Here is a 24,285-nt window from a genome sequence, read left to right on the forward strand (position 1 = left end):
ACCCACACATAAAATAAAATAAAAGGATTGTCTTAGGTAGTGATATGAAAGAGCAGATAAGGAAACATTTGTAGCTGTTTTCCGTGTATGTTGGTAGACTGCCTCATATTTTGATGTTTGAAAGAAAGAAACAAGCTGAACACGTAGATGCAGCGTGCGTTATTATTTATTTTAATCTTGCATTCGTGTTAACGTGCATGAAAAGAATGCTGGTTGATTCGGCAATAGATTTAAAGGAAAAGGCATAGAGTGAACAAGATCATTTTATCGATAGCAATTATTATAATACATCAATATTAATGTCAGTTTTTATTTGAATAGGTTCCTTTTGCACATCCATAGTTTTAGTTAAGTGCTAAATGATAATTTTATTACACGAAGTATATCTACAAAGTTGTAGTTTCGGGAGAGTATAATTTGTTTCTTTTCTTTTCTAGGTCTCAAGATGATCCGTACCTTTTGTATGCGGCGTTACATAGTGGTTTGGGAACGAAATTTATTTCCCGTGATCTAATGAGAGGCCATGCTTTTCGATTGAAAGACGTAATGTTAATGGGACTCTTCCGGCGATGGCAACAGCAGCATCAGGTGCATTTGATTAATGCTTCACCAAACGGCTATGTGAAACTAAAGGTATTTCCGTTAATATATATTTTAGGACCATATTAATTTCACTTGTTGACCTGGGAAAACAAGGAAGTAAACGTGGTCATTAATATTTATTCATGCACTCTATAGGATACATAAAGGTGGTTAAATTTAAATGACACTTGTAAAAACTAACATCTATAGCAACTTTAGAATTAATATGTAGGCATCATTGAGTGATAAAACTTGTGAGAGAAATAACTACTCGTATTATATGTAAGAGTTCTTACGGAGAATTATGTTATGGTAACTTGGTCACTTTTTGTGCACAATTCTAAATATATATATGCTGTATATATTTCGTATCTCTCCCAGTCTTTTCATGTTTCACTTTATGTACACCGTACGTATGTCTTTAGAATTTTTGGAGCCTCTCTTTTGTTTCTGTTATCTTATCCATCATGAAAATGAAAAGCGTGTTCCTTGAGGATAGACATTGATTTGGCTATTCTTCGTTTATGTTTTTATCTGGATATTTTCAAGGAAGTAGTAAGTTAAGCTTTCCGTTTTCTGCTTCACTTAATAAATGAAAGAATGTATGTACTTACCAATAGCGCGTAGATTCTTTCTCGAAACAATAATTTCGCGCACTTTACTGTGGGTTTCATCATGTTCTTATATTCTTAGTGTCCAGTTGCTCCTATATCCTCTTGAAAATATTCTAAATTATTATAGAAAAACCCGTTTTAGCATGCAATATTTTAATTTTATAAAGTTTCTACTCTCAAATTAAGATTTTATATTAAATTAATGAGGAGTATAGAGATAATTATTTATAGAATATTTACGCACGAACAAGCAATCACTCACTGAAAATATTCTGTTCTGAAAAACGTCAGTGTAACCAAATTACAACCTCGTATTAATTGTAAAATTTCTAGTTATTACTTTTTTGAAAATCTTATAGTAAAATAGTAACATTTCGGTGCGAAGCAAATTCAAAGAATTCGTTTTCAATTTCAAACTTTATAAGTAGAATTATTAATTATATGATTCGATTATTTACTCGTTGTCTACATTCAGCTTCGTATCCTTCGTTCTAGTGAAATACAGTTCAGATACATATCTTTCCACGATTGAAGATGTTTGATGTAAAATTTTTAACGTCTTTAATTGAATGTTTAGAATCACACAAATGTGATACCGCTGAACCTTTTTCTTTTGTGTGACTTCGTAAGAATGAGCCGATTTTTATAGACCTATAATATGTGGAAAGAAACATGTCACTTATCGGATAGCGAAGTGGTTAACTTAATGTACATATAATACAACACAACAGGAAGTTCAAATATACCGTTAGCAATAGTTATAAACTAAAATTGGATCTTATGTACCTGGTTAATGCGTGTATCAGTTAAAAGTCGCTTCGATTAACGTAGTAGATAGGTTTAGTATATTAGGTATTATATGTATACCTCGTATATTATGTCCATGAATGTAATTATTACATAACTTATTTTATTTTTCAGCCTCCCTTGTCGTACCTGCCCACGGCACAAGGAAATGGTGAATCATGGCATATACCGTATGATGAAGAGTTTACTTCGAACGTCAGTTGGTCTGTTGAACCTCCAGAAAAGTGGTTATGTCTTTCGAAGCAACAATTAGTTGAACCACAAATAAGAAGAGTTGCGAAAATAAGTAAGAAACCTGTAGGAGCGTCAAAGAAACAGATTCGTATAGGTAGTGACGTTTTTAAGTAGTATAATAGTTTGAAAAAGATGTATGAGCATAAAGTTATTAAAATTTGTTAATTTGCATAACCTTGTATTTGAATTCATGGCAAACCTGCTAAAGGATTCATAATTGCTGACCACCGATGATGTACTTGACACCAGTAGGCGAAAGAGAGCAGTTACTCCTGGATACTCGAAGCACAGTGTACTCGAAGTAGATATTTTAACTAACGTTACTTTAAATGAATATACAGGATGTTTTTCTTTTTTTTAACTTGATGAAACCATGTGACCTCTAAGCTAATTGATTAAAAAAAGAGCTGAAAATGTGTACGAAGCAAACATTGATAGCGGAAGTTGTTTGACATACTCTGCAATACAAACAGTTGAACAGTGTTGCCAATTCAACATTTTTTTTTTCATATAGCACTGTCAGATTATTACATATTTCAGATTTGCATGTTAAACGAAAACTAAGAATGCCATAATTTTTATTCAGTGTTGTAAACAGTATCACAAAAATTCAAATTTTGGAAGCTTCTCCCACAGTAACAACACAACTTAGACAGACGACATTCTCTGTGGCTGGCAATGCACATCCAAAGTGAACACTATGATCATGATATAACGTATTTCGAATAACAAGAAGAACATTACAAGCGATTGAAATTTTTTGTACGGCTTTATTTCGGAAATATGCTTTGATAAGTGACACAACTAAGTAGTTATATGGCTTCCAATAGACAAAAACACCATTTTGCCGTTTATAGCAAATTTGATGTTTCAAATCGTTTCAGAGGTGTGATAAACATTGGTAAAGTTTCCAACACTGGTTAGAATGTGTGGAAAATGTTTAAAATAATCGTTGTTTTCCTTTACTTTTATAACACTACAGCTATAGCTTTTGGTAGTTGTGATTACAAGTTATCGCAAATATATATATATATATATAAATATATATCTGCGTACGCATAAATAACTCAGGTCTAACTTAGATTAGTTTCAATAATACGCTGAAGACGTTAATCTTTTCGCTGTTATCCTCGAATATATTCATGGAAACCCATGGAAAACTTGTTTCTAACGAGATATTAACTTCTAAAATCTGAAATTTTTTTGTCTGGACTATGTTGTTGTTGTTGTTGATTTGAATTTAACGTCCCTTTCAGCAACCAGACTATATGAGACGTGGACCTACAGTTTTAACATGGAATCTGAATCACATGAGTTCCCGCCGGGAATCGAACCCGGGTCTCCCACGCCAAAGGCGCGTAATGTTTGGATTATGTCCGAGGATAGCAACGAAAGTATTAATGTTGTGAGAATGGCAATTTTAACAAACTTGATTTTTATGTTATATTCTATCGTAATTTTAAATGTGGTTTAAGTATGAAGGACTGTTTTGGTGAAAGTCTGATGTGCTTAACAATGAGTGACCATCTCTTTAGATCGTGGAATGATGTTTCTTACAATTCAAGCGCCCCATTTTCTCTGTGGCTGGTATTTAGAAAGCCATAGAGACCCACCTGATCAACTGTTGAAGAAGAACTTGTTTATGTTGCACTCTGCCTCTTATTGTACATGCTTGAATATTTGAATTTATGAAAACTGAACTGTTTTAGGAATGTTAGGTGTAAACTAATGTAAAATCTATGCTTCAAGAACGCGTATAGAAATCTGGAGCATCTAGAATTAGTTTTCACTGGATGTATTTTAAGGTTCACGTAAAATCCAACAGCAAACTTTGGGTCTTTTAAGGGAAAGAATTATCAATGCACACAACACTGAAGTTTTCGAAAGAGAATGGTAGTGGCATGCTTTGAAAACTATGGTCTAAACAAGACCTTATTGGTGGATAAGCAAAAGACGCGTGAAGCTAAGTAGTACACGAAAGTTTGCCGGCTTCAGTTCATGGAAACTCTTAGTCAATTTACAACTGGGAGAAAATAGGAGAACAGCAAATCCACGAACACAATGTTGTTTACCAGACACCAGAGGTCTTTAATTATTCGAAGAATATGAGATAAAACTTTTAAAGCATTTCATAAGAGTCCAAATCACAATCCATGTAACAGTGACCTCTTCCTTTTTGTCAAAATGAACGAAAGAATGATATTTCTCTTCAGGAAATGGTTAATGTGGCTGGATGAATTTTTCAGTGCGTGTTTGTGTATGGAAAAGTGGATTGATTGAGGTGGAAAAATACCTCGAGAAAGGTGAGAAATATGCAGGTACTCAAAACTTGTGGAGCAATCTTTGAATTGTCTATTCAGCGTAGTGTGATAATTTTAAGTTTTCGTTTACAAGAAGAGTTAATTATACGATATAATAATCATTTCGCACACAAGCACCTTTAGTAGTAGAACAAAATGCCAGAAACAGAAACTGTTGTATTTTATTATAAGTGGAACTACATCAGAATTAATGAAAAAAAAATATTTTCTATAGTTCAAATCATGCACTGTTGTAGGCAATTGTCATTTTACCAATTGGTTGGTTCATGTGGAGTTCTGTATCTCATTCAACACCGAGGCTATATGAGAAATGGACCTACAGCTTAACTGGGATTCGAACCACATGACCTCCGACCAGGAATCGAACCCTGGTCTCCCATACATCATTTTACGAATGTTTTGTCCCTTTTTAATATTATCAAGGGAAAAGAAAGACTACAATAGAATATACAAGGTGTTAATGAACTATACCGACAAACTGTAAGAGCTGATTCCTCATATCAAAATAAGAGAAAAAAGTTCATATGGACCTATGGCAGAAAGTGTATAGTTTCGGAGCTAGGGCTGTCCAAAATTGCGAAAAAGCCAAATTTCAACAGGCCCTATTTCGAATTCCAGAAACTGTGGATGGTGGTCCTTATCAGCGTAAAGGAAGCCACGCATACACAATCTAAAAGAGCGTATGTCGTCAATTTTCAATAGGTGTAGAGAGTATTCCCAACAGGGTGTAATTCTCAGATATGCTCTCAATACAGTTTTCAGATATACTATGATTTCAAGGAGGGTCGAAAGTAGGCAGGAGGTAAGCCTTAATAACAATGGACATCCAATGCTTCGGAGGGAAGTCGGAAGTGTTAGGAAAAAAAAATGAAATCTTTAAGTTTTACGTCCCACGGTTATGCCGGTTAGGCTAAAGGAGACGGTGATGAGGAAGTGTTAGGAACCAGCAGCTCCATGCTCGTTTGTGTTCAGAATAACGTGAGATGCGATGTATTTCGTCACAGTATATTTCACGTTTTCTTCATTTATAAGCGTGAAAGAAAACATTGCAGCATGTGTTTTCCTGAGTACGAGAGACCGTGCTGCTGACGATCCTTAACACTTCCGACGTCGTGTCAAAGGATTCCGTGTTTACCGCTACCAAGGCTTATCGTTTGCCTGCTTTGGACCAATCAGAAAGTCAGAGCATATCTCAAAATTCGGCATGCCTGGGAATTTCACCCTGCATGGAATACTCTGTATGAAACATTAATGAAATATGCATTTTTGGATTGCGTATGCGTGGCTTCCTTTAGCTGATAAGGAGCACCATTCACAGTTTCTCGAATTCGAAGTAGGACCTCTTAAATTTGGGTTTTTCGCGATTTCGGACAGCCCTAGCTCTGAAACTATACAATTTTCCCCATAGGTCCATATGAACTTTTTCTTTTATTTTGATGTAAGGAATCACCTCTTACAGTTTGTCGGTATAGTTCATTAACACCCTGTATATACCTATATGGTACTAAAATCTCGAAACGTTCTTTCGCGCATTAATGAAGAGATACATAAACTTTCTGGACCCATGAAGAACTGATAAGTAATTGCGCCATAATGAAATACAGTACATCACAGTAAATACTCCTACTATTGAAGTATCCTCTTACGTTGAATATAAACAAAACTTTCATCATGAGATACACGTCAGACAATGTAACAGATGCATTGTTTCATGGGTCAATTTTTTTAACGTCCCACGTTTATGAAGAAAGTAAATGGGAGAACCCCGAGAAAACCTACGCACACAGTGTTTGTACACCACAAGACCCATCTGGCGCTATCTGGGATCGAACCAGGGACCCCACGCACCAGAATGAATGCTTTATTACAAAGTCACCGAGGCCCCGAAAGTCTAGTAAAAAAAAAAAAAAAACTCTTGAGTTTCAAATCGTGTGGCTTACATGATGGAAATGGATTTAACAGGATTAATCGGATTGCATCATCTTCGGAATCAGAATTAGAGATGCTTGTGTATTAAATCGTATCATGGTTGGAAGCATACCATCTTATTTCACCATAAGAAAATGTAAACACTGAAGTCCTCTTGAAAATGCACAAGTTTTGTCGTAAGGCATGAAAGAAGAACGGATTTCGACTGATCTTTAGATAAACACAGCAAACAAGCGTGATATTGAAACAAGAAGACTATTATATCTATATTTAAAACAATAGTTCAGTATAAAATTCCAATGATAAACCTCTAAAGGGTAATAGTCATAACGAATTTCTTCTAACTGCGCAGAAACGAAGGTAATTTTAGAGCAATTCTTGGATATGGACTAAAAATGGCAGCGACAAGTAGCGTACCATTGAATGATGTTACAGAAGAATGTTAACAGACGTCCAGTACATTATTTAAATAATTCAAAACAAATTGTATATATTCGTAGTCAAATCGTATTGAAGAAATTGCAGCGAACAAAAGTATATACTTTTCCACATTAATTATCAAAACTATAAACATTAGAGAAAACTCATCCACTTTCCATATGTGCATGGTATTACAATGAAGAAAGAAACAAAGGAGAAAATTATTCTTCAATTCGTTTCTATTGCAAACAGCTCTGGTCAAAATTAGGAAGTACAACTATTAATGCATTAAAAGAATGAAACATAAAATAGAAAACAGGATGGACAAATGTATGATGTGGTATCCTGTAATGAATGGAACATTTAAGAGATGGCTTGAGTTTAACGTCTCTTTTCAGCACCGAAGGTTGCATGGGATGGATCTACTACTTAAAGTAGAATCCGAGCCACCACTTGGATTTGTACGTCAAGCAAGTACACCACCATTACGTTCTTTGAACTATGCCTACATAGGATGTACGCGATGACCGTGCGTTATTATCTTGAAGGTAACATGAGGAAAAATGCAGTATGGTAAAATGTATTCTGTTTGAAAGACGACCTATTTTCTGCCCTGTAAACACGATCTACAGCCGTACACTAGCCGCCATCGGCCAGCATTTGATTGACACTATACATGAAGGTTCCAACGCCTCACTGGGTTTCTGCCAAACACATACATGCTCATCCACGGAGTGGAGTAAAATTTATAACCTCTCATCAGATCAGCAGTCTTTTTCCAGTCTTCTATTTTAAGCTTAATTTCATGGCAATTCTACCTTTTGCCAGGAAGAGAAATTGGAATATTTAAAGTTCTAATGGTGATAGTTAAGAACGTGCATGTCAGCTGTCCCGGGAGTGGCGTTGCTTCTCGTTGTGTATTCTACTGTTTTTCAGGCACTGCTCGTCGTTATCTATTCCATTCTCTTCGTATAACATTTCCAGGCCTAAATCTATTATAATAATAATAATAATAATAATAATAATAATAATAATAATAATAATAATAATATTCTACCAGTTCATTATTTTTAAATATTATGCATAAATATAATTCTTCCCGTGCGAAGTGGAACACTTCTAGTGATGATATGAAAGTATTTTCTGTGTTTCTAACAGAATCGGTAATTTTATTTACAACTCGTTTGAACATTTATTACATTTTTGAGAAGACGTCAATAAGAGAAATATATAGATTCTAATTACATGATAGCTTCTAAAATCGTTTATTCTTTAACAACTAGCTGCAATATGACATGAGTGAGATCCGCAAATCTACGTAGGTAATTATTAAACCAATTTTAATCTCTCACCAAGAATTCGTATGTAAATGCTAGGCAACTGCGTCAATAGATAACACAATAGTCTACATGTATATGTTTAATCTTCTCTTTATTTTGTATTTTAGACGTTACAGTCTAGTATTATTGCATTATTGATTGAAACATAGATATAAATGAACTATTGATAAATATAATCTCAGATAAATAATAACAGACAATAGAAATTGTATTAAAATATGTTACGCATACCATCAAACGTATTTTAGAATAATAACATAAATCATCAGTGGTAACAATAACAATCATATGGCACAAGTCATGTCTTTGATAATCACATATAACAGAATTATTTGGTGTTGCATTTCTATAGTAAATATGTGAGTATTCTTTGGAAATCTATGGCTAGTAAAATGTGTCAGGTAAACAATAACGATTCTTCGTCAAACTCACCTATCCATTTACATAGATTTGAAACATCCAAAATAAAAAATAAAAATATATGCAGGGTTAACCGTATCAACCAGTAGTCCATTTAAATATATGTAGATAGTAGTAAAGTTTAAATACTATTAAAATGCAATACTAATTTAATTCATTTATCACATAAGTATTAACATGTCGTAAGCAAACAAAACACTATGTTGACTGGAAATATCTCTAGAATCAACCTATCAAATACTTTCGAAAGTACTGTCAAGGAACTTTGGTATCAAAAATACTAAAAGTCTTCTAAAGTACTGATTATACTCAGCTAAGCGCAATGATAAAAGTAGGAACTAGACATTGAATATTCTCAGCGAACACAAGCCTTATCAACATGCTTCGTGGTTTTACAATATTATTAATCTACAACAACGTATGTTTTATAATAGTATTTTAGTACTTCTACAATATTTACCAACTCTTTTATCACTATTTACTAATCTATTTTTGTAATTTTAGGTAAATAAGACATTGTAATAAAATCTTGTTGAATATTTTACTGAATTTAATGGACAACGTCATATCTATTTTTCGTGACCTATTAGATATTGAAAAAATACTGTAATATTTAGTTGTAATGCTACTAGTAAGTGCCTACGTTCTAATTCTATAATTTTAGATATTCCAATATTATTAATAAACATAATCGACAGGAGTAACTGTGGAAGATAAAAGTGTAACTATTCATGTCTGAATTGTAAAGAGAAGATATTTTATCACTGAACAACTACTTAATGAAAAAATGTTACATTGATCATTTCTGTAATAAACAAGAAAAGCACTAATATGTTTTGACTAATTATATCGAATTTTAACTTCTGAAAAGTTACTGGAAGCACTGAAGAATCAGACGTTAATTATCAATTCAATACACGAGCACATTCAACGAGACATATAATCAGATACACAAAACAACAATACAGCACAAATTTATAATTGGCCTAAACAAGTTAGCATAATATGACAATGTTCAACTTGACACGAAGAGATTGATTTTATCTATTAAAATATATATACAGTTCTAGTTTTCAAATATGTTTCGTTTCAAAAACTGAGCATTTTAGGCTTTCAACTGAACATTCTAGAAATGAATTGTTTCCATATATGAAAATGAGATAATTTTGTGTTAGCATTTGTTGATGGTAAATTTTAACACATAGTAGTCTTTTTAATTCGTTCTTCTTAGTTCAGCACTAATTTATCCTCAGCCCTCTTGGTAGGGACCATGTGTGTCCTTAATAAGCCACATTGAATCTATTATCTCACCCTGTTAATGGAAACAAAAATATTTTTAAAGCATGACAAAACATAAACGAACTTTATCAATTTCATTTTACTTCTTATCTTCTGCTAATATTTTAAACTGAATCTAAGTAATTCACTTTGTTTGAAAGACACCAATAGAGAATAACTAAAGCAATCTGCCACAGTAATCTATAAAAACTAAATAAAAGCATGAAGGAAAATAAGAAATACATATTCAATTTAAATCGCCAAATAGGAATTCAATACAAATGCCGAGAAACAATGAAGGAAATATACCACCATCTAAAATATGAAATAGGCTATGAACAAACTACGTTCGTGAATCGTAGAACTATGTACAAACTATTTAATGTAATAAAAATTCATAATCTGTTTCTACATGAATACTGATTTTTGGCTGTTCCTCCATTTTGAGTAAGGACACTTTTTATGAAGGTCCCAAGGAAGAAATATAACAAATTTATGATCACATGCAAGAGGACAGAAATTTCTGTGAACTATGTGACTCTGATGAAAAGAAGCTATGAAATAATTCCTGCATGACATTGCTCACAATATCCACGAACACGATGACGCTATTAATTTGTAGCAGACCCTTAATTCGGTTTGCGTTTCACGCAGTCTTAGAACGAAAATGAGACTATGAAAATAGCATGTACCAAATATAGTGATTGTGTTTTGAACTTCCAAAACCGAATGGAAGTTATCTGTCTAAATCAGAAGTAGATATTTTCAAAAATGAAAAGTGGTACCCAGATTTGAATTGTAAAAAAAGAAAATTAGAAACGTTTCTTTTTGTTTCTAAAATGTTACCTTCGTGCTACAAATGACATTAAAAATGTAATTTTTTTTAAAAAATGAATGATACGTCATTGATACCATCATCTATTTGGTCTAGGAATTAATTCGTGCGGTTGGTACGCACACATTGAAGCTGTAGTACAAACACAAAATACATAAATACCTTAAGAAAAATATTGTCCATCGCTAGCCACCACTTTCGCCCATCTGTCAGGCAATGTACGGATTCCGTGGCGAAAGAAGTCCTCATCCTTGGAAGCGATCCAGTCAGAGACCCATGTTTCGATATCTTCTGAAGAAGTAAACCGCTGTCCAATCAAATCGTTGTTCATGCAATCGAACAAGTAGTAGTCCGAAGGAGCAACGTCTGGTGAATACGGCGGGTGGGGTAAAACTTCCCATCCGACATTTTCTAAATAGGTTTTGACCGGTTTTGCTACATGTGGGCGAGCGTTATCATGTTGAACAATAAGTTTATCATGTCTGTTCTCCCATTCTGGGCGTGTTCTGGCCAGAGCTTGCTTCAAACGCATTAATTGTCGTCGATAACGTTCTCCATTAATAGTTTCACCCGGTTGCAGCAGCTCATAGTACACCACACCTTTCATATCCCACCATATGCACAGCATAACCTTTGCACAGTGAATATCTCGTTTTGGTTGTGATGGACCTGGTTCACCTGGTTTCACCCAGGCCTTTTTTCGTTTAGGGTTCTCGTAATGGATCCACTTCTCATCACCCGTAATAATTCGATGCAGAAACCCCTTTCTGCTCTCGTTGAAGCAGCAATTCGCAAATGGTTTTTCGTCTTTCAACGTCTCTGTCTTTCAATTCATGTGGAACCCAATGTGACATCTTTTGAATCATTCCCATGGCTTTCAAGCGTTTGGAGACTGTTGTTTGATCAACGCCTAATGCTGCTGCAAGTTGTTCCTGCGTTTGACACGAATCCTGCTCGAGCAATGCTGTCAATTCTTCGTCTTGAAATTATTTTGGCTGTCCAGCTCGCTCTTGGTCTGCCAAGCCGAAATCACCACTTCTAAACCGTGCAAACCACTTCTGACACGTTCGCTCAGCTAGAGCATGGTCACCATACACTTCCACCAAAATACGATGACTTTCAGTCGCACTTTTCTGCATGTTAAAGTAATGCAGCAGGACACCCCGCAAAAACACTTTATCAGGCACAAATTGCGCCATGTTCACTTAACTACAAACTGGTGTTGTTGACGCTTTAATCCACTGCCCTATACTACGAACGATACGCGATGACAGGAATTTGCAACACATGTGTGGATACACGGAACTGTGGGACGCTCCGTTCGTTGCGCCATCTCTTGTCCACCCGCACGAATTAATTCCTAGACCAAATATATTTTTTCGATGTCCGACTGACGAAGAGAGCTTGAAATGATTTCAAAGATAAATTTTACAGGCATAACACCGGTGAGTACGCTATTTGTTTATACTAGATGTGCCAGATGCGCTCCTTATTACATCCCTGTAGCTGTACTCAAAAATTTTCACCGATGATGGCTCAATGCAAAACATGTTTAATCTGAAGTGTGGAAGTTCAATCTCAGATCGCACCATTTGGCCGTTTTAGTACACGGGAATAATGTGCGCAGTACTTTTTGGTATACTTTATTTACTTCTAGTTTCTAACTGTTAATTATCTTAATGTTTTCATTTACATACATCTTTGTCTCCTTCAGTATACATAGTATTATGGTTAGAAATTCGGATAAGCACAGAGAATGTCGCAGTTGACTCTGGTGGAGGCAAAAACTTTACAGTTATACCGCGTACTGTCGCTACGGTTCATAGTAAACTCAAATAGTCCAGACTAGTTTTCGTTTTATTTTAATAGAGGCAGTACAATAATTTAAATATAATTCTTTCAAATGATTCTTATTGTTAAATAAATTATAATTTAGTGCATATCTGAACTGAAGGAAGCTATGCATTAATTGAAGAATTGCATTCTTTAGAGCAGTGATGGCCAATTTATAATGAACTGCGGATCAGGACAGGAAAGAACTAAACTCTGGGTATATTTTCCTTGTCTCCTCTGAGCCAGAGTTTGCTAAATGTATATAAGCCATAGGTTTTCTAAATCTTTGTTCTATTTTGCATATTCTACTTCTTGTTTCATGCGTATAGGCCAATTAGTGTCTGCGATACGAACATCTAAAAATAACCCTATAAAATTTATTTCGGCTCGGTACCAACGGCTCTTCCTTGCAGAAAGGTTTGATAAGTAAAAGGTTAAATAAAGTATTTTTACAGTTAAAAGTCAAGCTTCGATTTATGTATATTATGATGGTCAGCTATACTGTTTCTTCTACGCATGGACTTAAAACAAAAGGGAAGAGGGAGGGGGAGAGTCAAATCACACATTTCGAGGGCCGGATGAAATATACTGCGGGCCGCCATTTGACTATCATTTCTTTAGAGAATCAGGGCTTTACTGGTTTATATTAATCAAACAAAAGTTTAATTTCATTTATATAATTCTTTTCAAGAAAGAATAAATTATCAAATACAAATGCTGAAATCTTTCTTATTTTGGTAGCCATCTTCACTGAGATTTCCTAAATAAATAGTCTTTATACTACAAAGTAATGCTAGAATCATATCGTAAACACAAAGAGAAACAGAGTTTCTGAGACTACAAATACGAGCTAGGGTATCCTAAAACTACATTAAGCAATAAAAGTTTAATTTTTACTCCCACTCGTTAAATCTTAAAATTCTGCTTACATCATTATCATCGGAAACTTGCTCCATGTATAAGTGAGTACTATTGAAGACTTGCATTCGCGTATAACCATAGTCTACGGTTCTAAAGGCCGACCAAGCAGGAGGATCTCCACTGGGAAAAACGTCATGTAACTCTGAGCAACCCTACAAATAAAATGAAAACATTCTAATAAAAATGCATGTAATTCTTATCTAATTAACTTAAGTGTTTATACGACAAATAATTGGTAAGAATCTTTAAAATCAAAAATCTTAAATTAAATTATAGATCAATGTGCTACATCTCGAAGGCATGTTAGTCTTGGCCTTCTTCTTTTACTTCTCTTTATGTCAAGACCATTACACTGCAGAAGTACTATACATCTTACTTGCCACAGTACTTAAAACCAGAGCTAGACATAGCTCCCAACCAGGGTTTACCATATATACAGGATGGTAAGAAACTATTTGAACAAACTTCGGGAGCTGATTCCCGACACCAAAACCAGCAAAAAAAAAAAAATCCTGTGGAACTTTGGTCAGTGAGGGATAGTTTCGGCGATATAAGGTGCCAAAAGCGTGGGAAAATGAACTTCAGAGGGCTGTAATTCAAAAACAACGCTATAGGGAGTGGGTTTAGAACATGACACTCGAAGTCATAACTGCTCGATTGAAAACTATATGTTTCAAATCTCCGCAAGATATGTGTGAGGGATTCCCCAAAGGAACGTAGGGATCTCCTAAATCTGACAAGTAATCCCTACGGTTTTTTAATCCCTCGGTTCCATTATTCTTCGGAAGACACTATTAAAGGTAAGACCCAGTAATATCAAGATTTAGATCAGAGCGCAATGAATTCTTCAGAATGTATATTTCTTGTAGGCTAATGTAACGCTTTCCAGGAACCAGTAGAGGAGTTTAGGAGATGGTACTCAATGTGAAGCAAGGTAAGACAGGGTAAGTTTAGGCAGTGGTGCTATTTAGCCGATTCTCACCGGTTCGCTAGAACCCGTTGTTAAAATATTTCCGGTTCGCAGAACCGTTTGATACACCCAGACATCAGGGCCGTCGCGTGAGCGGGGCGACCGGGGCGATCGCTCCAAGCGCCGCGATCAGGGGGGTGCCGGGATGACAAATCAACAAAATTTAAGGAATTCAGATTATGTTGGTAAATGAATTTTATAAAATAATGTTAAATCAGATGTTTTAATAATGAGAAGGCCACGGCTAAGTAAAATTTATTTATTTGTTTCATAAGGACAACACAACAGGCTTAATGCCCAGTTATAGTGTCGTGTAGATAAATTATCTATCCTACACTATTATACAAACACAAATATACGTCGTTTAATCATGCAGAAGTTATTGCCTGGCAATTATTTTGAACTTGTTTTCGGGCATACTAAATACATCTACTACATGAAATCTAATTATTTCGTTATATGAAGCACACATTCTCCATACAGGAGACTTACGTAATATGTTAGTTCTTGCTTTTCTACAATAGATTGTCATAGCGTTTGCTGTTCTAGTCTTACCTATTAGAACACGTAATAATACTTCTGAAACTAATTCTGGACAATCAATTTTACCCTTTTACAATTTATGTAAGAACAACAAACCAAAAACCCAACTCCCTTTTCTGATGTTTGAAAACAATTTCGTTATTAAGTCTTAATAGCGGATATAGTTTGGGTAGAAACCGGTTTTATTGTATGCAAGCATTCTTAAAAATTTCAACTGTATATTTTCTATTGCATCATTTTAGTGACATTTGGTATCCAAACAGTATAACAGTACCGGTATTCTAATTTTGACCTCACATACGAAAAATATAACCTTATAAATGTTGATTCTTTGTAGAGATTTTACCCTATCCTATAAATTAAATCTAGGTTTCTATATGCACTACTCGTTAATGCGTCAATGTGTTGAGCAAAGGTTAATTTGCTATCGAATATAACTCCTAGACCTTTGATAGTATTTGGGGTAGACAAGGAAGTGCCACTTATTGTATAGGGAAAGTTAATTGGATTTTCTTTTCTCGTGAGAGATACAGATTTACATTTGGACATATTCAGGACCAATTTGTTCTCATTACACCATATTTGAACTCTTTGTAGATCCTATTGAACTTTTCCGCAGTTATCAATTGAACTTACTTTCGAGTATAATTTGAGACTGTCGGCAAAAAAAAACTTGAGAAGCTTTAATACTCAGAGAAATATCATTAATAACAAAAAAAAAAAAAAAAAGACCTAGATTAGATCCTTGAAAGACTCCCGATAGAATATTGAACTTGAAAATTACTGGTAATGTAAAACATCGTCTAGGATTACTGAACTGGAACTTTCTCCAGCCCTCTGTGAGAAGAGTTTTTTTTTCTTTAAATCTTGAAATTTAATATTTGTATCATTATTTGTATATTCTATGCTATTACTATGTTGATGTGTATTGAGTTCAAAATAAACAAGAATAGCACTCGATTTCAATAATTCAAAACCACGTTTTCATTAACTTATATGCAACTTTTAACTGCAAAAGTCACTCACTTTTTTAAAAATTGACATAATACTAACTTCTTTTATCTTACATTATGATCTTACATTCCATATTTAAATCTAGGAGTACAGAATAAACTCTGGTTGTTTCTCATAATACATTAGGAAAGGGACGCCTTAGGCGCTCCGGGCGCCTACAACCCATGCGACGGCCCTGCCAGACATAACAGTAAATTTTACCCAGGAACAGTAAATTTTAGTGTAACTATCTTTCTTTTCTTACAGCTACAGGGTTGAACATATGATCTCTCAGAACAAGGTATAACCGTTTATTTCTTAATCTCAAATGTTCAGATATCAAGAATGAAAACTGGGATCATATGAGGGTAGTGATGAGGGTTATTTATATTTGAAACGCATATATACCATTATCAAGAATTGTCGATTCATTGTTGGATTGCTGTCCCCTTTAGCCTAACCGGCATAACCGTGGGACGTAAAACTTAAAGATTTCATTTCATTTCATTGTTGGATTAAGATCTTTCCAATAATTTTTGACAGCAATTTGTTTCCAAGATATTTGCATTGTTACCTAATTTCGTGATACCAAATTGAATTAAGATGCTGTGTAGGTCTCTTACTTGTTCTTGTGGTTACCAGTAAAAATTTTGCTTGTGTCTACCTTCTATGGTTTGTTTCTAAGAGAATTATATCTATTTATCTACCTATCCATCTACTATCTCTCTCTCTCTCTCTCTCTCTCTCTCTCTCTCTCTATATATATATATATATATATATATATATATATATATCTCCAGAACCAGTTGTTAAAAAATAGAATAACACCACTGAATTTAGCTTTTGTAAAGCCCATTATAGCTAATGCAGAACAAAGCGTTATTTGTAATCAGGCACGATGCAGTTATTCTAATTGACCACAAACAACAAAACGTTTAGAAGTTTATTTTTTATTTGTCCCTTTCCTATTCAAACTTCAATCACTCAATCTCTTTGTACAGATAGAATAAATTATCGCTACATGAACAGTAATTGCTACAGAAGAGGTTGCATACTATTATAACTCTTGAGAAAGTTCTTTCAATGTTAGGAAGTTCCCCATCAGCCTTTTTATTTAACTCAAGTGCAATTTGATCAAACTGCTACTATTAGGAACTGTTTGTATAAAATACCATAAAAAATGACCAATATACATAAACATTCAGGGCGAATTACAAACAGGACTTATGCACCTAAACAATTGCATTTCTATGCGTAGATTTACATTGATTATGGGGGTAAAGTACGTTAGTATAACTAGGCATTATAGGGAGACCCGGGTTCGATTCCTGGCGGGAGCTCATGTGGTTTGGATTCCACGTTAATCAGTAGGTCCACGTCTCATATAGCCTGGCTGCTGAACGGGATGTTAAAATCAACTCAACTCAACTGGGCATTATATTATTAAACTGCATTACAAAAGCCATTAAACACAATGATTAAGACAGTTCAATATAGACAAAATTTAATACCTGCAAGAAACAGTTTGATATCAAAGGATAACATACCAAACTAACAGAAGCAATGTTTTATTTTGTTTGAGCACAATCAAAATTAACTTTTATATTGTGCTTTGAAACATAAAATTTTAAAATCCTCACCTGTTACAACATTAGCTTCCGTTATATGAAAATGAAAATAAAGTACATCTTGGAACATTTTTTCTTCTATTTGTAAAATCAAAATTTTCTGTTTCTTCCTTTGGAAATACATACATGGAATAAAATGACAAATGCACTCAGGCAAATGTTAAAATTGATTGAAGAAACCAACTGAAAACTTATGATGTTATATGTTTGACAAATCTCTATTTTCACAGTGGGTGGATAGCACCGGTAGACATTTTGAAATATACACGTCTGCGTTCACAACTACTCTTTTTCACGTTTACATGAAAAAGCTTCGGTTGTGGTTATCACGCACCATGCTAAGACATTTGGCTCAAATTTCGATTACAGGATCCACTTTACAATTACGAGTGTGGTTGACTTGTCTCTACTGTAAAATCTCTGGTTTGTGACATTATTACTGCTCGCAACTAAAAAGTATTTTTCGTCGTCCATAATGATGACAATGTCATTCTTCGGCACTATTTACCGCAATGCACGACATTTAAAAAAAAATCTAAAAAAATCGTGCAGTTGTTTGGCAGTATATTGGAGTGTCATATTGCGTTCATATCTCTTCAGGTCAAGTTTCTTCAGTGTGTGGCAGAAGTGTCCTTCGACACCCCGAATTTGGATCCCACTTTACGAGCAATAACTCCAATTCGATTTCCTGCTGATTACTTTAATTCCTGAAGCTTCTGTTGGACAAGAGTAGCGTTAGCATTTCTTAATAATTACTTTGAAGGTTGCAAAAAAGTTTCGAGATAAATGGCCCACCTTGTATATATATATAATTAGTATAAAACCGTGGGAACAACCAAATAGTCAACTTACCGCTGATCCTGTGGTTATATGCACAGGAGCTTTTGGATTTGTATAAGGTGCTTCGTAACTTCCATTGTATACTTCGTAGTTGTATATTGGCCATAACCGTTCATAAGAATGTTCATGTGCCCATATCTCAAGATCAACACCATACGTGTAAAACAGTTCTTCTAATCCAAACCTATAAACAACAGATATATTTACAAGCACAAGGCCAAGAGAAAATACTCTTATTTATGTATTATTAAAATACGAATACAAGTAACTTTAAAATAGCTTTTGCAAATCAAAAATTATTTCGTTCTTAACAGTAAACCATTACTATTAAGTATACCATTATATATATCAAGTATAGAAAACTTTCCACTTATACCCAAAAATTTATATTACAATGAGGGTCTAAAATTTCTCAAATTTCGTAATTTGTTGTAAATGAGTAACAAGCGAGTATTTGAAAATCAACTCGGTTTCTACACATAGTAGTCTATAGTTTCCGGGAATTATTGTTTTATAATGATTCAGTTATACTGCTATACACATATTCTCCTTTCTCTGATTACTCTGATTATCTATTTTGTTTTTATTTTTCGTAATTGTGAGAAATTCTTAAGTAAAAATCACACGGCAATGAATAATAAACCTATTTTTTTATTTTTATTTTTCGTAATTGTGAGAAATTCTTAATTAAAAATCAAATGACAATGAATAATAAACCTTGTCTGAAGCTTAGGAAAATACAAAAAGAATTGCTAATCCTATACATTAATTAAATTATTAAAAAACTGGATACACATCACAACACAAGTAATTCAAAATCTTACGATTTTATAGCACATGCGTGTAGGTACATAATGAAAGTAACGTTAAATATATGTGCCGAAAAGGAAACAAAAGGGTATTACTTTTAAAGGAACTAGTTTAAAAATTATTATTATTATTATTAAATAAAAGCTAACTTGATATTTTTGTGAATTTACTTGCAACTAATTTTAAAATAATCGTGCTATTCTTGTGAAATTTAATTTGTCAATAATTCTAAATGACCTGATCAATTTGAGTACAATCCTTCTACATTAAGGTATATTAAAATTACAGAAAACTTGATTTAAATGGATTCATGCGTTTAACATTACCGAAGAAAGATCTAAGAAACCCTACAACTGAATCAACAATATTCACTGTTGAGGAATTGTAAATATAACTTTACTATTTCGTGATTACTGTTATTTATATTTGAAAAATAAACGAAAAAGAAAAGAACAAAGAAAGACCTTGGACTATAATAATATTATTTTTCCTCAGCATTCAGTGTAGCTACTAGACTTATTTCTTTGACATTTAACGTTTGTTATTGGACTAACTTGAATGAAGCAACATAAGCTGAATATGTAACAAATCACAAGGAAAAATATCACAAATTTAGATTTTAATTTCTATTGTAATATATTGATATTTGTTTTCTAAATAGTGATTTCTAAACGAAGTCTACAAATGAAAATTAAAACTGATTTGTGATTTGCAAGTGAACGCAAGAACCATATAAAAATTTTATACTGTATGTTCGGAAGTTATTTATTTATTTTACCTCAATAATTTATAATTTGGTTGCTGTCTTCTGCTAGAAAGTGGAGAATGTTACTACTTGATTCTTGTAATTACTAAGGATTCTGATGATCGGTGCATTATGCGTAGCGGTAATTTTATTAAGTGAAGTACTAACTATTGTTCTTGCAATTTTACTTATAAATACGTAGTTTTAAGTTTAAGAATTAATCATAGCATGTATCTACGTTGTAAGGAATACTTCGAAACATAACAATCAAGAAATTCACATATAATTTATATTTAATTCACATATCTTTATATATAAAATTGAAAATCACTATGTTTGTGATTCTAAATCTCCTGAACCGCCCGACCGATCTCGATCAAATTTGTAACATGGATGAGGTTCGAGACTGAGCTCGTTTTAGGCCATTCACTTTGGTGGTAGAACTCAGGGGAAGGGGAAGAGGGTATAAAAAAATAAATAAAACTTAATAACTCCTGAACCACTCGACCGAACTTGATCAAATTTTCAACATAGATGAGGTTCAGGCCTGGGATCGTTTTTACGATTTAAATTTGACGGAGCAACGTAGGAGAGGAGAAGGAGGGGAGATATATAAAAATCAAGTTATATAAGACTGAAAGTGACTATTTGTGTAACTCTCTATAACGCTATTAACTCTTGAACTATCCGACCGATCTCAATCAAATTTTCAAGGTACATGAGGTTTGGATCTGGAAACATTTTTGTAATTTCACTTTAACGGTAGGTCCTTGGGGAGGGGGATGTATAAATAAAAATTAATAAAACCTAATAACTTTTGAACCACCCAACCAATCTCGATAAAACTTTCAACATATATGAAGGTCGGGCCTTGGATGTTTTTTATCGTTTCACGGTTGACGAGCCACCTAGAGGAGGGAGAGGGAGAGATATATATCTAAAAAAATGACTGCCTTTGTGACTTCATCACTCTTGAACCACCTGACCGATCTTAATCAAATCTTCAACATACATGAGTTTAGGGGCAGGGATTATTTTAGGCTATTCACATTGACGATGCAACGTAGGGGAGGGGGACTAGGAGAGAAATTTGAAAATGATAAAAAAATAACCGATATTAGTGTTGAATCCATAGTTTTCGGGGTCGATGAGAGAAGCACTGACACTACTTATGCTGTTTCAATCCAAGTTCAGCCCTGACAGTTGGGGAGGGGGAGGATACAATGTAGGGGAGGGGAATAAACATTTAAAAATGATCGAAAATGACTAATATTAGTGTCGAGTCTATAGTTTTAGGAGTAGCTGAAATTACCAGTAACAATTCTGATGTCGTGTGCCGCAGCACGGAGAAGGGGGAGGGGAAGCTATATATAATAATATTCGAAAATGACTAATATTAGTGTCTAATCCATAGTTTCCGGATCATTCAGATGAACAGTGACATTTCTGATCCGATCCGTTTTAAATCCAAAATCAGCCCCGCCACTTGGGAAGGGGAGAAAGAGACATATAAAAATGATGGAAAATGGTCGCTATCAGTGTCAAATTTATAGTTTTGTGGGTCGCTTAGATGAACAGTGATATTTTCGATCCCGTTTAAATTAAAATTCAACCCCGCATCCTGGGGGTGGGGAAGGAAGATATATTTAAAAATGATGGAAAAATGACCGATATTAGTGCTGAATCCACATTTTTTGGTGTGTCGCTGAGACGACCGGTGACACTTCCGATGTCGTGCCGCGCAACATGGAAGAGGAGGAGGGGGAGATATATAAAAATGATTAAAATGGCCGGTATTAGTGTCTGATCCGTAGTTTTTATGGTCGCTGAGATGAAGAGTGACACTTCCGATTCCGTTTAAAACCAAATTCAGCCCCGTAACTTAGGAGAGGGGAAGATAATAAAATGATCAAAAATGTCCAATATTAGTGACGAATTCATGGTTTTCAGGGTCACTGAGATGATGAATGATCTTTCCGATGCCGTTTAAATCTATGTCATTAAAAACGAAAACAGCATATTTCACGGGTACTAAATACATGAGCAGTGTTGGGTAAGTTACTTGTAAAAATGTAACGCGTTACAAGTTACTTTACTTTCTCTTAAAATGTAACGCGTTAGTAACGCGTTACTTGCTTCAAAAAAGTAATTGTTACTTTACTTCGAAAGTAACGCGTTACTAATGCGTTACTTTTAGGTCCGAAACTTTGAGTATGTGGAAAAAATCTTATTACTTCAGTTTTCCGTACTGCTATTACTACCGCTATTATTATTATTATTATTATTATTATTATTATTATTATTATTATTATTATTATTATTATTATTATTATTATTATTATTGCACGTTCTGAATCGATTTATGTAAATGCAAGGACAAATTTTTACTTTGCAACTATATCAACATTTTAATGTAATGTAACATTGACTAAAATGCCATACTGCGTTATTCGTAGGGATGTGCACGAGTGAATTCGAGAAAGTTTTCTTTGAAACTAGATTCGACTAGAAACAGACATCTTTGAACTCGACCCGAGAACTCGGCTTGAAAAATTTCCTCCAACTCGACTCGAATTCGAGTCGAATTTCGAGTCGAGTCGAGTCAAATCTGGTGTATAGTTTCGACTACTCTCTTCAAGTATCTTACATAGACAATATAATTATTATCAATGGTACTACTACTACTACAACTTCTTCTTCTTCTTCTTCTATTATTATTATTATTATTATTATTATTATTATTATTATTATTATTATTATTATTATTATTATTATTATTATTATTATTATTATTATTATAACAACACTATGTATAAACATGAAAGATAGGAGGTTTATATATGAATACTGAAAAAGTAGTTGATTGCCAACCTCGGTAGTCGTGAAGTCTAGGAGTAAAGGACATTGTTCACCAGCTTCTGAATTTGGGTTGAGGGTCTAGGTTGAGTATTCGGGCTCGAGCCAAACGTTGTTAAAAGTTATAGGGCACTGGCCAAATATCTTCAAAACTGCTCGGCCCGGGTTTAGAATTGTCAACGACTCGAGCAGATCGGCTCACAGCTCATTCACTATCGACTCAAACCGAGAAGTGAGCTGAGCCAACAACTCACCCAACCAAGTCGGCTAGAGCCCTTCGCTCAGTTGAGTCGAACCGAGCAGATGGCTTATCCCAACCAAGCCAGCTCGAGCCGATGGTTCACCCCAAGCGAGCCGGCTCGAACCATCGGCTTAGTTAAGCCGATCCGAGCTAAGCTTGTTATAAAAAATTTCTTGTAGTCTCGCTATCGAGACGAGACGAGATGCGAGCAGTGTCCCGTCTCGTGAGCAACACTAAAAGTATTCCATATTACTGCTTAGCTTACATTTCTCATGGCTTTCGCTTTCCAGTGTAATCAGCCCATGATTTCAAAACGAGTTAAAACGAGCGAGCCACTTATCAAACTCGAAACTCGACGCCAAAAACAGTGAATCGGTTCGGAACTCGACTCGAGAATATTACTCTTGACTCGACTCGAAACTCGACTTGGATTCGAGTCGAGTTTTAGCTTGACTCGTGCCCATTTCTATGCGTTAGAAAAAATGGTTGCTTATTATTATTCTGCTAAACTAATTATATAATAATAACAATGTTGCTATGTAAAATTAAAAATACAGAATATAGAGAAACATTATACTACAACTGACAAAGTTAGAACACATGAACTGGGGGTGATCAAAATTGCCAATAACTCTAAAATCGATACATGCTTTTTAAAGCTAGTTGTTTCAAACTCTATAATCAACGGGACTTTAGGATATGCAAACTGATCTATAAGAACCCTAATATTACATACCATCAACATTACATCAATAAAGTAGGCCTGCTCATCAGAACACCGTTTATTCATATTAAGCCCTTACTGAATGTCGTTCATTATGGCACCCTAATTGTTGGTAAATATTTCCCGCCGGGACACCACTTTACTTTTAAATTCTGTTCAGCTGTGGCGTACTTACGATTTTGTTTCGGTGGGGCTTTGCCTGAAAATGTAAAAATTTTGCAAGATATTTTATATACTTTACTATAGTAAGTAAGATTTCGGGGGGGGGGCTTAAGTCCGGAAGTCCCACCCGTAAATACGCCACTGCTGTTCACCATCATCTTCAGCTTTTAAGAAAAAGTTTTCTTTCAAATGTTCGAACGATAAAATATTTTCGTTCTCCATCTTTATAAAAACAACAC

At 34.4% G+C, this 24,285-nt stretch overlaps 2 protein-coding genes across 2 annotated transcripts in view; one reads left to right on the top strand and one right to left on the bottom strand.

The window, feature by feature from the left end:
* mldr (mitochondrial ribonuclease P catalytic subunit) overlaps positions 1-2,411 on the top strand; it is a 28,680-nt gene extending 26,269 nt beyond the window's left edge. The window contains exons 5-6 of the mRNA XM_081771903.1: positions 438-633; positions 2,118-2,411. Coding sequence (XP_081628029.1) covers positions 438-633; positions 2,118-2,351 — 430 coding nt within the window. The 3' untranslated portion in view covers positions 2,352-2,411. The remainder of the gene's footprint in view (positions 1-437; positions 634-2,117) is intronic.
* A 5,908-nt stretch (positions 2,412-8,319) lies between these two features.
* LOC145695068 (acid phosphatase type 7-like) overlaps positions 8,320-24,285 on the bottom strand; it is a gene marked incomplete in the record, with an annotated part of 142,609 nt that continues 126,643 nt past the window's right edge. The window contains 3 exon segments of the mRNA XM_081771910.1: positions 8,320-9,979; positions 13,543-13,686; positions 18,521-18,692. Of these exon segments, the coding sequence (XP_081628036.1) occupies positions 9,917-9,979; positions 13,543-13,686; positions 18,521-18,692 (379 nt within the window).

Source organism: Thermobia domestica, chromosome 9 (genome assembly GCF_964235325.1).
Source record: "Thermobia domestica chromosome 9, izTheDome1.hap1.1, whole genome shotgun sequence".
NCBI lineage: Eukaryota > Metazoa > Arthropoda > Insecta > Zygentoma > Lepismatidae > Thermobia > Thermobia domestica.